This window comes from Artemia franciscana, chromosome 1 (assembly GCF_032884065.1).
Source record: "Artemia franciscana chromosome 1, ASM3288406v1, whole genome shotgun sequence".
In the NCBI taxonomy this organism is placed as follows: Eukaryota; Metazoa; Arthropoda; class Branchiopoda; order Anostraca; family Artemiidae; genus Artemia; species Artemia franciscana.
The window spans coordinates 2,676,010-2,690,682 of NC_088863.1; the positions used below are offsets into that span (position 1 = coordinate 2,676,010).

General features: G+C 34.6%; 2 protein-coding genes across 2 annotated transcripts; both read right to left on the reverse strand.

Annotated features, from left to right (window-relative positions):
• Positions 1–7,839: 7,839 nt before the first annotated feature.
• Positions 7,840–8,505, reverse strand: LOC136033619 (uncharacterized). The gene has a single exon (XM_065714413.1). It carries the CDS (start codon positions 8,503–8,505, stop codon positions 7,840–7,842), a length of 666 nt encoding a protein of 221 aa, XP_065570485.1.
• Positions 8,506–12,160: 3,655 nt separating this feature from the next.
• LOC136033625 (TATA box-binding protein-like 2) lies at positions 12,161–13,303 on the reverse strand. Its single transcript, XM_065714427.1, has one exon. It carries the CDS (start codon positions 13,301–13,303, stop codon positions 12,161–12,163), a length of 1,143 nt encoding a protein of 380 aa, XP_065570499.1.
• Positions 13,304–14,673: the final 1,370 nt, after the last annotated feature.

The following is a 14,673-nucleotide window of genomic DNA, read 5'->3' on the forward strand; positions in this document are numbered from 1 at the left end:
ATTCAAACTAGCCAAAATAACCGATTGCTGTTGTGTCACAGAAATTGAATACGAGCTGTAAGTAAGGAGTGACTCGGGCCAATAGTAAACAAAACCGTATAGAAAGAAACTTTGATTAATACGTAAAAAAATTGTTTTTTAATGCTGATTCTAAATATATGAAATACATTAAGTTTTATGTTAGATATTAAACGTCACGAGCCTTAGATAATATACCTGATTGTTGAAAAATGGAGAAAACAGCCCCAATAATGCAAGTGATCTTAGTAAAAAGTAATCACACCAATAGATTAAGTTCATCAGAGAACCCTATTGTGGAGGTTTCAAGCTCCTATCTTCAAAAACGTGGAATTTCGCATTTTTCGCAGAAGAAAGATGACGCATCTGTGTCTGTTAGTTTTTTTTTCAGGGTTGATCGTATCGAACTGATGGTTCTAGAAGATAGGGAGAGGGCATATTCGTATGGAAGTTAAAAATTCTGGATCCTTTCAAAGTGACCAAACAGATTGTGCCACGGAAAAATGACTTTTACTGTCATTTTGTGACAACAAACTATGATTTTGCCTTATGGAGGACCAACTTGCTATCAATTATAAATTCTGAGATAGCTAATTGAATTTATAAGTATAAAGACTACATATTAGGCTTCACAGTTGCGGAGAAAGTAATACCACACAGTTTCAGATTTGTTGCTGAAAAGTAAAATGGATAAGTGAAGTAACTTCAGCCGTGCCAAATACTTTTGTGAATAGGGCTTGAGGACCTTTTTAACACTTTCCTTACTTAAAGAATTTCTTGCTTATTTGGAATAAGGAGCTCTGTTGGTTTTAAATTTGCTTGGTTCTGATCTTAGAGTTTGACTCCTTGCTATTTAAATTAAATTAAATAGTGGACGCTTTCTCGATTATCTGCCATATCAGTATGTAAAAACGACCAATCAGCTGGTAAAATCCCCCCCCTCCGACGTTTTGACTAGTAACGCCTCTAGTCAGTACCATACCAGGTCCAGGGGAAGCAACTGCTCGTGCCCAAGTTCCAGCCTGTTATTTCTGTGCATTCTAACATAGGACAACTCTTCTACAGTCGCCACTAATTTCATATGTCTCAAATTATTTTCTTAGCCTATATTTTACCCTGCTATGATAACTTAACTCCCCAAAACACGAAAAAAGAATTAAAATCAACAAAATATAAAAATATATATTGTAGGAGGATATTCTATATCACACATTCTGCCTGTATTTGGGAATTTAAATAGAAATTTCCAAAATTCGGTTTTTTTCTTCATTAATTTATTTGACATACTAACTTTTTGACTGCTTAATTTTGCATGTGTGGGGAGTTTTTCAGGAAAAATCACACAAGATTGTGCACTGTAAATTTTGTAATGTGCTTCTAACGAATATCTTTGTCTTTTAATGGCTATCTCTTATTTTACTTTTGTTATTTACATATAGATTCATTTGTCACTGATCCTAAGGGAAAACAAATGTGTCTGTTGAAAGTTACATGCTTTTTTTTTTTTAGAAGCTTTCTATTTTAGCAACAGCTACTCTGTAATATAACACTATTGAAAAATATTCATTATGCTATTCATTATGCCAGATTTGTCTCTCACTCACACGGACTATCTGTTTTGGCTTTTTCTACAGTTAGCCATGGTACGTGATTGTAATTCAAAACTAACGAACTCCGTTGATTTTGAATCAAAATCAAGTTGTTGCGGCCATCAAGTCATGGCTAATTGTAGGAAAAGCCAAGACACATAGCCTGAGTGAGTGAGAGGCAAATCTGGCATAACGCAAAAATGGCATAGTGTGAAAATAATGTGAATCTAAAAATATTAAGATTAGATCTAACTTATTCTTCAATTTTTGGAATATAAATTCTACTTTACTCTAGTTTCAAAACTCTACAATTTATTTTATCAAATTTGTACATTTAAGTGTCAGTTCTGGTTTTAATCACTAGCATTTGCTGTCTCTTATCAGGTTGTTATTGTTTTAATTTTCTCATTAGCAATGCTTTATAGTTTCTGTATTTCTAGATATCCAATTCGTCTGCAATTGATCTTCATACAGCATTGGAAGCAACAAAGGGTGCTGAGCAAATGCAAGAATTATCGATTATGGACAATCCGGATGTTGTTGATAAACGAATAATAGAAACAGATACAACGGTAAAGGATGATATTTTATGCACTACTCCCGAATTTTCACAACCTTTGATGGTTGATGTTCCATGTCCAAAGAAATTATGTGATAGTGGCTATTTAAAAAATGCACAAAATGTACTCGAACAGTTAAAACAGAAAAGAAAAGAGCTGGAGAAAGAGTTTGAAAACATTCCTCTTGTGGCAATGTCGTCTCATTCTTCCAACTATTATGACATTACAAATGAAGATGAGGAAGAAGAGGAAGAAATGAACTTAAGTGAATGCCGTGATCTTGCAGAGAAAATAAAGAACCTTAAAAAAGATTTATTGAGCCATAATGCTTTTGACAGTGTTTTGGAGTCTGGGCAAAAGAGTAAGAATAGTGTAACATTAGAGTCGCCCTCTAGCAACTTAACTACTAGCACTAGTTACTTGGATCTTCCGCTCACCCTAACCAGAAGAAAAGATAAACAATCCTCTGTTTGCAGTTTTACCTCTACTCAGTACAAAAGTCTTCCAGAAAATGTGGCAATGGCCTTTCCCAGACGATACAAATAATTCTACAATAGCGTTCACTGATGTTTAATAAGGTGTAAACAAGTTTTTAAAAACATTAAAACACAGTATACAAATAGTGAAACGGAAATATTAAAATCGATGGGAATAAGATTCTGGCAACAGTACGAGGTAACTATTAAGAATAATATAGGGATTATTTGAGACAGAGCAGGAAGCCATCCCCTCTAGTGTTTATGGGCTTGAAACATATGGCCCTGAAATATGCGTAGAATTTTTATAACATTGAGCTTCCTAGACATGCCAACAGCCTTCCCCAGACCATTTGATGAACCGTTCACAAATCAAATCAGTTTAGTTCGCTTTTTAATTGTTGATTCCCCAAATACATAAGTAACCACTAACAAAATTTTGACATTTTTTCACCGTACCTTAAAACCAAATGGTGATTTATCTTAAAACTGGATTTATTCTTTTCTTTTTCAAAGACTTGGTTAATTTTGCTTGTGAACGATTTATTTCAGAGACTACAGTGTGTACATTGTTATAACATATTATAAAAATATGTAAATGTGAAATTGGTGTTGTAGGTCTGACAATTTTTTAACTGAAGCTGGTAATATATCTTCAAATTGAATTCATTTCCTATTTTTTAATGTATTTTATTAGTTTTGCATGTGAATGGTTCGGTTTAGAGACTGATGCGTAAACATTATTATATAAGTTATAAACAAGTATGAATTTGCAGCTTGTGCTGCAGTCTGCATGATTGAATAGACAAATGGTCAAATTGGAACGTCCTTATTGTAATAACATGTCAAATTTTTGTTATGTATGCCATGCATTTCAATTTTTTTTTTCAAATCGCAACAAACTATTACATAGCAAAGAACATTGTGGATCTTGAATTCGCGGTTTTCTGATAGTTCAGAAAACATTTTTAAGTCGGAGTTTTTGTTAGAAAATAATAAGCTCTGAAAGCACTAAGCTTCTGAGTTTTTTTTTATTTTTTTTTTTTTAATGTTTATCCGCATGATTGACTGACCAATTGCTCAAATTATACGTACTTTTTCGTGATAGGTGAAACTTTGTAATTTTTGTTTGGTAAAATTCAACTTTAGCTACTTTTGGCTATCTTGGAAAGGGGTTAGAGGTAAGGGAAATGAAACTTTCAGGGATGGTTTTATTGGCTAAAATATGATCTGAGAAGGGATTTTGAAGTCCCTATCTCCACTCGTTCTCCTTCTAGAGGGTCCTGACCTTTGGTTACCCTTAAAAATCTGTTTATTAATAAAAATGAAACCTTGCAAAATAGATCTTCTCCTTAAATGAAATGCAACTAAATTATTGTCAGCTTCACAACTTTGTTCAATCCCAATTTATAAGGTCTCAAAGATATGCAAATGCGTTCCTTAAATTTTGAAAAAAGCATCGATATGGCTTAAAATTCTACTCAAATAACAGGAATTGCATTTTCAGAACTAAAGCCTGAGAAAAAGAAACTGACAACTGAAAATTAAGTTAAAATGTTGTTCTGTCAAAATTTCAATAGGTTATGTAGGCAAATTTCAGGACCCTCCAGAGGGAGAAAGAGTGGAGGTGGGTACTTCAAAATAGCTTCCCGAAACATACTTTAGCCTGTAGACCCATCCCTGAGAGTTTTGTTTGCCTAATCTAACCCTTTTCCAAGGTAGCCAAAAGTAGCTAAAGTAGAATTTTACGCTATGTTTTTTTTTAGCTTATATTATTTTGATGAATAATTTTAATAATCGGTTTTAGGCCACATTTCGAATGTTTTCCTTTTTTTTTCATTATCTTTTTGTGGGATAAATATGTTTTGTGAAAGTATATGATAAATTTAGGGGTTATATATTTCGTTTCTTATGAAAGTAGTACGCCTAGAAAGATTTTTTTTTTTTTTTTTTTTATGACGAATGGAACCTAATAATTAATTTTATTGTTATTTAATCTAAATTTAATAGCTTATACTTTAGGTTTTATTTTAAATTCTTCTTATGTTCTTTTTTGATTCCTGTTGCTCTATTTATTTATTTTAGACCAATAAAAGAACAAATTTTATTCTATGTGAAAGTATTTAACAATTTACTAGTAACTATAATAGTTTCTAGAAATAATAGTAACTGAATACTTTTGGATGTGATGTAACTTTTTCATCCCATGTAGGGTACTCTTTTATACGGAGTACTCTGAACAACTATTTTGCTAACTAGCTGTAAAAGTATGTATTATCTTGCACACCGACACTGATATTTAAGATTCTTTTGTTGCTGTCACCCTTGACCTATGTAGATCCCCTCCTTTCGGGATCGGTCGATAAAGAGCAAAAGTAAGTAAGCCGATTAACAAAATGAGTATATTCAAGCTGTTAGCTTAAAGAACGAAATTACAGCTTCTGTTCATGAGAATATCGAATAACTAGGACAACCTACCCATTTTTGGGCAAATTAGGCTTACCTGCTTTGTTTCACAAAAAAATTGTCTCAAAATAAAACAAAAACTTATAAGAAAAAAAACATTTTATGGGTACTATTAATCCACAAATATCTAGTAAAAAGTAAAAAAACAATTTTTTTTTCATTAACTATTTCCTAAATTATGTAGCTCAACTGCTTAATCCTGGGAATCCTATTAATACAGAACTGGTCGCAAGTTATTCAGAAAGTTAAATTATAAGACTAAAGCTTTAAATTGTTTTGTAGATTATTCGGTACTAAGGAATCAAGTTTTTTCTTATGAAAATGTGGTGCAAAGCAACGTTAAGGCTAGAAAAAAAATTGGTATTTAGTGACGAGGCTCAAATTGAGAATTAGACTGGTTATTCAGCCAAAACTTTGGTTTGAGCTTACTTTTAAGTTGAAACTAGTTATCAGTTAAATTATAATTAACTAATTAAAAAAAATCGGTATTCAGTTTCTAATGAGGTTTAAACTTAGATTTAGACTTGCTAGTGAGCTAAGACTCTGGCTTAAGCTTACTTTTAAGCTACAAAAATAGTCGGTGTTCAGTTTTTAATGTGGTTTATGCTTAGAATTAAAATGGTTAGTGATGTAAAACTTTGGTTCAAGCTTAGTTTTAAGCTGAAGCTGGTTATAACAGTAAATTCATAACTAAAGAAAAAAAAATCGTTGTTCAATTTCTAATAAGGTTTAAACTAGGAATTGAACTGACTAGTGAAGTATGACTGGTTTTAATTTTAAGCTGTAGGTAGTTATAACAAGAAAGCTGTAACTAAAAAAAAAAAAAATAATTAAAGAAAAACGAAATCAGTATTCAGGTTTAATGAAGTTTGAACTGTGAATTTGACCGGCTAGTGGCCCAAAATTTAGGCTTAAGCTTACATGTAAGCAAAAGCTAGAGACAAAGTTTGACACACTAGCACTGATAATATTTATCTATTCATTTTTTAGTTTAATCGTTGCAATAGATTGAAAATGTGTTTGTAGGGCTCAACCACATCAATTTTAACGAATTTATTGACAGTTGAGAAACAAATCGGCATCTTCTGCTGGCATATTTATAGATGAAACGAGAATTTTGCGCCAAGCTAAGAATAACAAGCGCTTCTATTTCTAATTAATTGAATTAAAGTCTGTTTTGTCTTGTATGCTTGCAATCCTAATCCAGTAAATAGGCACGTAAGTTGGAACTTTTTAGAATAAGGCGCATGCCCTTACTGGATCTTTGAGTTAAGTAATTCATTAGATCATAACCTTTCCTTGGGGATTAGGATTCAGCAAGTTGAACTTCTAATGTATAATCTAGCTACTGTAAAACAACCTTAAACATAGCTAACGTTAAATTTAAACCATATTACAGCAGGTATGGTTAATGCTTCTTCATTAATCGTTTTGTTCATTAAACGAATTTGAATTTATTTAGTCAGGTTTAATTTCTACTCGTTTTTAATGCCTTGCCCAGAGTTATCTTAATTATGAGGACGGCTACTGCCCCTTCAAATCCCATGGCTACAGAATTGTGTGGTGTAGAGTTACATAATGAATGGGGTATGTAGTGGAGAATTGTGTTGATGCAGATTTGCCCATGCACCACGGGGGTTGTTATTTGGTAACAACTGGTAAACCCTGTAAAACAGAAAACTATAACGTTAACAAGATTTAAAGATGATTCCCAAGTCTAGAGATTGAAATATGGCTCTAGTGTGTTTTTTTTTTTAATTCTAGCACCACACATACTGTAGTTTTAATTACCCTTCGATAGGACTATCTAATATATTTAATTTCATGACGTGATTTCCATGATTATTGCTTACCATTTTGCTGGTATTCTTTTTTGAAAATCAGGCAAATTTTTTAGCCACGTAACTTCTCATGTAAGTAGCTTTAAACTTTATTGAATACGTACAATATAGGTACTATATTAGGGGGTTAAAAATACGTACTATACTTTTAACATACATTTGAAATCAGCATTAAAAAACTAACTCTTAATGAATCCTGAATTACAAACTAAAACTAATAAGTTTACTTTACCAGTCAACATTATATACTTGTTGTTGTTGTTTGGGGTTTGACGCGTTCGACCAATAGGTCATATGCGTTCGTATCACTCAGTTGTTCTGTGCCTTCTATAATCACTAGCTTGCTTGGGTGTCACTTCAGTCAGTATTCACTGAACCAGAACAGTATCACTTGACTTGCTAATGGAGGGGGGGTTATTTGCCTGCAGCAACTGCCTGCGTTGAAAAACGGGAATCAAGATACTGCAACTATGCATTGTCAAACAGCAATTAAAATACATGTACAACACAATAATAAAAAGTAATACAATTTTTACACATTATAACCAATATTATACAACCAAATGCCGATAAAATATATCTAAAATGATAAATAGGGCAATTCTAAAAATCCTATTAAATAGGTGAAAAAAAAAAAAAATTATAGGGAATGAACCAAACCAGTAGTCTTAGCAAATCTACCTAATAGGTTTGTGCTTAGTTTTCTAGCCCAAGGAGGAGACGTGTGATGTCCCAGAACAGAACGCATTGTGAATCCACTAAATGCCTTCTCACAGCAATTTCTTAGTACCTCTCTCTCTTTTTCATATTTTGTACAGTTAAAGATGATGTGACGTATATCTTCATACACTCCACATGTGTCACAGTTGGGGGATGGAGCCATTTTCCACTAGAATGGTGTTGATTTTGTCTTTGCATGGCCACATCTAAGACGAAATAGGCAGGTAGAAAGGATGCGAGAAGTGAGGTACATTTCTTTTGAAGGGTGCTTATAATCATAGAGATCGAGGAGCTGAGTATGAGAAGAATGGAGCCAGGCCTCTTCTTCTTCCAAAATTTTTGAGCTAATTGAAGAAAGAAGTTCAGGACCAGTAATAGGGGTTTGAGTGATCAGGCCTAGTTGGGAGGCTTGTTTTGCAGCCTGATCTGCTAATTCGTTTCCTGTTATACCACAGTGTGCTGGAACCCATATGAATAGAACAGATATACCCTTTTTTGCAAGTTGAGCAACCAAATTTTCAATCTCAATGGCAACATTTCTTGCTTGGTGTTGCTGGTGTGAGAGGTAATCCAGAGCTGAAAGTGAATCAGTGCAGACAATATACTTCTGATGTTTGCACTCTGTTTGGCTTGATGTGGCTTGAAGTGAAAACTTAATTGCCATAAGCTCTGGAGAGAAAATTGTCAGGCTAGGGGGTAAACGGTATGAAAGAGACAGGCTCTGGGAGGGTATAACTACTGCACAACTGCATTTTGTTACTGACTTTGAGCCATCTGTATAAACTTGAATGTATTCCTCATATTCTGCCTGCTTTCCCAGGAATATGATTTTCATCAGTGCTTGGGGGAGGCCCTCCTTTTTTTTATGGTGATCTTAGGAATAATCAATTCCTTAATTCCTTTGAAGGCCCTAAGGAAAACCATCATTCAAATTGACAGTCAGCCTGCCATTCTCTATGAACTCTTCCATGCCCGGAAGGCAAAGGAATATCTGGAAAGAAGACATCTCTGTTGGTTTAAAGCGGATGTCAGGGTTGTGGTGGCTAATAATTTCATTGTAGATAATATGGTTCCCGAGTCTTATTTTCTTAGCAAAATATCTTGCAAGCAGATATTTTCTTCTGGAGTGAAGGGACTGAGTAGTAGATCTGGAGTGAGTAGATTTTAGGCCACCAAGGGCCCTTCTTAAGATTGGATGAAGCGTAGTGTCAAGTTTCTTCAGGAGACATTTCTTAGCTGATCCGTATATAAATGATCCATAGTCTATCTTGGATATCACCACTGACTTGACAATAGTTGAGGCAACGGCTGTGGGGGTACCTCTTCTTCCAAGGCAGAGAGCATTAATAAAATTTTGTCTTTGTTTGAGACTACCAATCAGCTCATCCAGATGGGGTTTCCATGTCATTTTATGGTCAAATATAACTCCCAGAAAGTGTGCATGTTCTGCAACTACAATCCCTTGTCCATTCACTTTCACCTGTGGTTTGAAAGCAGCCAGGTTATGCATTTTGTGGAACAACACACTAAAACAGCTCTTCTCCAAGGACATTTTCCAGGCTTATATCATGACAATACACCCAGAAGAGAATTGGACTTAGAACAGATCCTTGAGGGAGTCCAATGTTGTAAGCTTTTCTCTTAAACTCTGAGTAGGAGCCACCCAAGGAAGCCTCAACCTCCCTGCCCATCAAGAATTGGTGGATCCAATTTACCAGTAGATCTGGTAAACCCATTACAGATAGCTTTCTGATTAGTTGCCCCACATCAACTCTATCAAATGCTGAATCCATGTTTAGAAATATTACATGGACAGCTTTTCCTTTTTTGAAACTAAGTTTTATTAGATGCTCTAGTCTAACTAGGGCATCTGTGGTGCTTCTTCCAGGTTAAAAGCCAAGCTGATTACTTTGGATGTGGTCTGATAAAGGGGTTAAAATTTTTTATTTTATTACCCTCTCAATTAGTTTTGCAACACGAGAAGTGAGAGATATGGGGCGGTAGGAATCAACCAGCTTAGGGTCTTTGCCTGCCTTGAGAAGTGGGATCACTATTGCCTTATTCCATTCAGATAGTATTGCTGACTCTATGACAGGTCTGTTGAATAGCTCTGTTAAAGCTCAACAAATGAATCTGGCAAATTTTTCAGCATCAAATTGTGAATTCCATTAGGGACAGTTGCACCAGGCTGGAGCTTTGAAATGGTGTCTTTAACTTCCTGGGAGCTAAAAAGGGGAAAGGGTGCAGTACTATTTTTGGGACTAGGTTGGTGGGGTGTGGACTGTAATGGAGTAACTACATTCAGAAACTTTTCTAAGAAGAGATGAAATTTACCATTGGTTAAAGATTCTGTGGACTTACCCATCTGTATTTCTGCAGGGATGGGGTTCCTTCTTTTTTTGCCTGAAAAAAATCTGGAAGTTTATCCATAGCTCCTGAACAGGAGTGTTGTGGCTAAATTTGTCTTCAATGAGCCTTCTCCATCCATCTTGTGTCTCAGCTTTCAGTGTCTTTTTGAATTCTGCTGTCTTTTGCTTAAAAACTATTTTATTCTCAATTGAGGGGTATCTAGAGAAATTATTTTTTGCTTTTTTCTTCTCTAGGTAGGCTTTCTGGCATTTACTGTTTAATCCCGGAGTAGAATTTTGTCTTTTTGGATGAGGTTGTTTGTAGCCAAATATTCTTTCTGAGGAGGCTATGATAGCTGAAGTAATCTTATTAGACAGTGATTCCACTGACTCATCACTTGTCTTAATTTCTAAAGCCTTTTGGTCTAAGTTGTGTTTCCAAGAGTCCCAGAGTTTTTCTTGGAACTTCCACAATTTCACTGGTTGGTACCCTGCCCTTACTGGGTTAATCTCCAGTTTCAATGATAAAATCTCATGGTCTGAGTCAAAGTCACAGGGTTTCTGGATTTCTACACTATTTGCCATATCTGTTGATGTGAAAGTGAGGTCAATGGTTGAGTACTTGCCTGTCTGTGGGTTCAGCCGTGTATTTAGGTCTGTGGGCGTGACAAGGGACAACTTATTTTGGGGTTCCAGGATGTAATTGGTTAAAGAGGTAGCAATTGAATCTTCAGGTGATACACTGTCCCACATTCTGTGGTGTAGGTTAAAGTCCCCCGCTAATTATTTTTACAGGGCCACATGCATTCACAATCAGTTAGAATTGTTTCAGGGAGAACTTATTTGTCTTTGGTGCATAACAGTTAGCAATACTAATCCACTTATCACTTCCAAGTAGCTTTATGTCATTATATACTTGTACCGAATTCTTTAGAACCGATGTCATGATACAGTTTTACTATAGCCTCGTTTATGGTTATAACCTATGATTATGACGTTATTCACCATCTTTTATGCGAAGATGCAGGTTTTGTCAAACATGGATTTTGAGTTTAAACTTAAGCTCTATTAACTACAAAAGCACGCAGCTGCATCAGTTCTCTTTACAATGAGTCCTTAAACAGCTGTCAATGATGTTCCAGTGCCCTGCTAGCAGTGAAGGAAAAAAGAGGACACATCAGGGCTACCCATTCATTTTCCTTATTGTTCAAACCAGATATGTAAATCTTCAGAATAAGGTTTTGGGCCAAGAAAATTCCAATGATGTACTTTTTGTTTCGATCCGACAGCATTTGTGTGGTTTTAAGCTATTCTTTGAAATTCCCTTAAATTTGTTTTCAAATAATATTTTGCTATTAAGTCTATTTAGATTATAATTATCATTCCAAAGCAACCACAAATGGAATTTTTATCGTTAGCCAGCGTTGGTTTAAACGTTTTATTTGATTTTTGATTACCATGGGCCTTGGTTTGTTCTTTACTAGGTTGAATCTACTGCTGCAACCATGATGAACGGAAGATAACGTGATGATCTAGGAAATTTACTTTGAATCATCAAGAATGTTGACATTGCTGATTCAAGGTTTTTATTAGTCTCGGTCAATATCAAACAACTTACCGGCCTAATTTTAAAATTTATGCTGGAAAGTTAAAAAAAAGGATGGGAAATATTAGTTTACTTACAGGGTAACTAAACGGTGGGACAACTTCTGCTATTTGGCGTGTTGATTCAATTGCCTGGTGAATGCTCAATATTAATCAGATCAATTTATTTTTTTATAGTACTTTGTTAGTTCAGCCACGCCTTAAATTATTTTGTATTATTATTATCACAGTTCTTGCCATTTGTTATTTTTCTCTTTTGTATTTGATTTTTTTGCTTCTTTTCTTTTTTTTAACCTTGTATTTATTTAATATTTTGTCGTGTCAAGTAGTTGACTTAATGCTGAAAGTATTAATAAATAAATTAGGATTAGAGAAGAAATCCCCAAAACTAGAATATAATAAATGTTAGCTGGGACTTTTAGGAAGTTGTGCGCAGTGCAAAAGAACAAAATATAAAGCTTTCTCATTACCATAAGTTCTTAAAATTCATCTTCTTTATACGAGGACAAAACAAATATTTTTTCATGTTTGGTTCTCTCAGTCAGTTTTGCGTGCATTCCACAGGTACGGATAAATCTTGTTCAAGCCAGACTCAAAGTCGGCAAGACTTTTTCCTCGAAATAAAATAGCGCCATTTCCATGAACGGTTAAATTTATAGTTCGGTTAATTTTAATTGAAGTCCCAGGTTTGCTCGCACATCTGATAACTTTAATGCCAGTTGAGGGGTTAAGACCCTTAAGATCAGAATAAATATTGTCTGTTAATTTGAACGGTAGTTTAGTGGAAATTCCTACATTTACGATCTTAAATCTTCGAAAGTGGCAATTGAAACCAGTCCTCTGAATTATTCTCGCAAACCTGCGGCATATTTTTTCCGCCTCATCTGGTGGAAATAAACCAGATACGAAAGCCCCTCCATTTGGTCGAAAAGTGGCAAATACCCTGGGTCTTCTTATCAAGAGCCGTAGCTTGTCCCGAAAAAGCCAAAGATTATTTTGCTTTTCGGCTATTTTTTTCAAGTCTAAGACGCAGTCGACTGTAAATTTGCAAGCCACGTTGTTATATTTGTAATTCAACTGTATACCTTGGATTGTTATGCAAGCTAACGCAGATGGGACTGATGCGGGTTTTCTTTTGACTGCTTTGAAATTCAATTGGAGAGTGCGATGAGGTGATGGCTGATCCAATGAGCTATCGTATCTATTACCTACTTGATTATTCCTATTGATTTCTTTTGTAGATCTCGTTATTTGATATTTATCTAAAAAATGTGCTGGTTCCAATTGGGGACGAAATTGGGATGGTAGGTGATAGTCTGACGAAGACTCATATTCGCAACCTACCTGATAATAATTACCAATTTGTTCTATACTACTCGGCAATTGATATCTATCTGACTCGGACAGTCTGAAACCTAATCTGAGACCATTCTGGTTTAATAGACCATAGTCAGGTGAAGAACCATATCCACTGCGTACTTGATGAGTCTTGGCCATCAGCTCTATATAGTTCGGTAGCTGATATTGCCCTGAAAAATCTGACGGTAACCAATAGCCTGATGCAGGATCATATTCGCTACCTACTTGATGGATCTTATCAATCTGTTTTTCATTAGTCGGTAGTTGATGTGTATTTGAATTATCTGAACTATTACTATTTATATTCAAGTTATAAGGCATATTTTGTCAGAATTTGAAGTTACATTGTTATATGAAAGTTATCTTTTCTGATGAGAGATCGCTCTAGCTTCCGAAAAAACTATTGTTTTTAAACATTTGAGTGGCTTTTCTTGGGAAAGATCAGCATAAAAATTAATTATAAAACGATAAGGCAATATATGTGCTTTTCTTTTTCTTTTTTTTTGTTCATGAAAACTGTTAAACTTTGGTAAATCATCTGTGGTGTCTTAACAGCTTCTAAAGGATAAAGCCCATTTCTTTGAACCAAGACCAGGCTTTCCTGATTGAAAGGTGCATATTTGAATCATAGAAACGTTTTTCTTTCAAATTTGGTCTTTATAAGTAAATATTTATACCATAGATTGTAGAAACCGTTTTTCCATCCAACAATAATTAATTGATAGGAAGCCAATTCAGCACAGACAATTTAAAGTGCAATTTAACTAAGTCTGTTTTAATATACGCGTTTTAAAACGAGTTTTGAATACCCGTTTTTACGAAGATTTTTTTAAGAACCCATTCAAAAGTCTGTTTTAGATTCGAATACTTTCCATTTTCCAGCATGCAAGCACACACTAACTTGGTCAGTTTTTGCCTCTGAACTTTTCGAGTGAAAACATTTTGAACAGTAAGTAACTATACTATTGCAGGGTCTTCCATGAGTACCAGGAAACTTTATTTTATGCAATATGTTTAGCCAGGTTGATCTTAAGACTTGCAAAATAATAAAATGCAAATTTCCTTTATGGATTACACCATTAGATTTTCAACAAATGAAAATGAGCAAAAGTACGTAAATATCGGAAGACTAAAATACAACAGACACCAAATGGTACGACAGATACCAGGCTTGCATTTCGTTTCTTTTAGACTTTGCCAGCCTCTTGATTGAATGACTTAAGATAACCCGTTTGATGAAGCAAAAGGACAAATCCTTGCGATTACGTAAAAAGATTGTCAGTAATTCAGAAATTAGTTAAAGAAGAGGAGGAAAAATAATTCAGTTAATACCAAGAACGACTCAAAGAGCTATTCAGTCGGAATTATTACTTAATTAATACTAATTACAGCATACTTACTTTTGAATTTATTCGCCAGAGCAACAAGAAAAGTAGACATCAAAACAAGAGGCTTTCTGAATGTCAATTAATCGACCTAACAGTTCAACAAAATAACAGTAATGTTGTTACTAGTAGCTTTAGAAATGAACAATTTGAGTTGGAACTTTTTAGAATAAGGCGCATACCCTTACTGAATCTTTGAGTTAAGTAATCGGAAAGTCTTGGAAATTTAGTTGCTAATCCAATGAACGAACAAGATAATGTGTTGGTTGTGTTGGTTTGTGTTGGTTGAATATTTTCCCAATGACT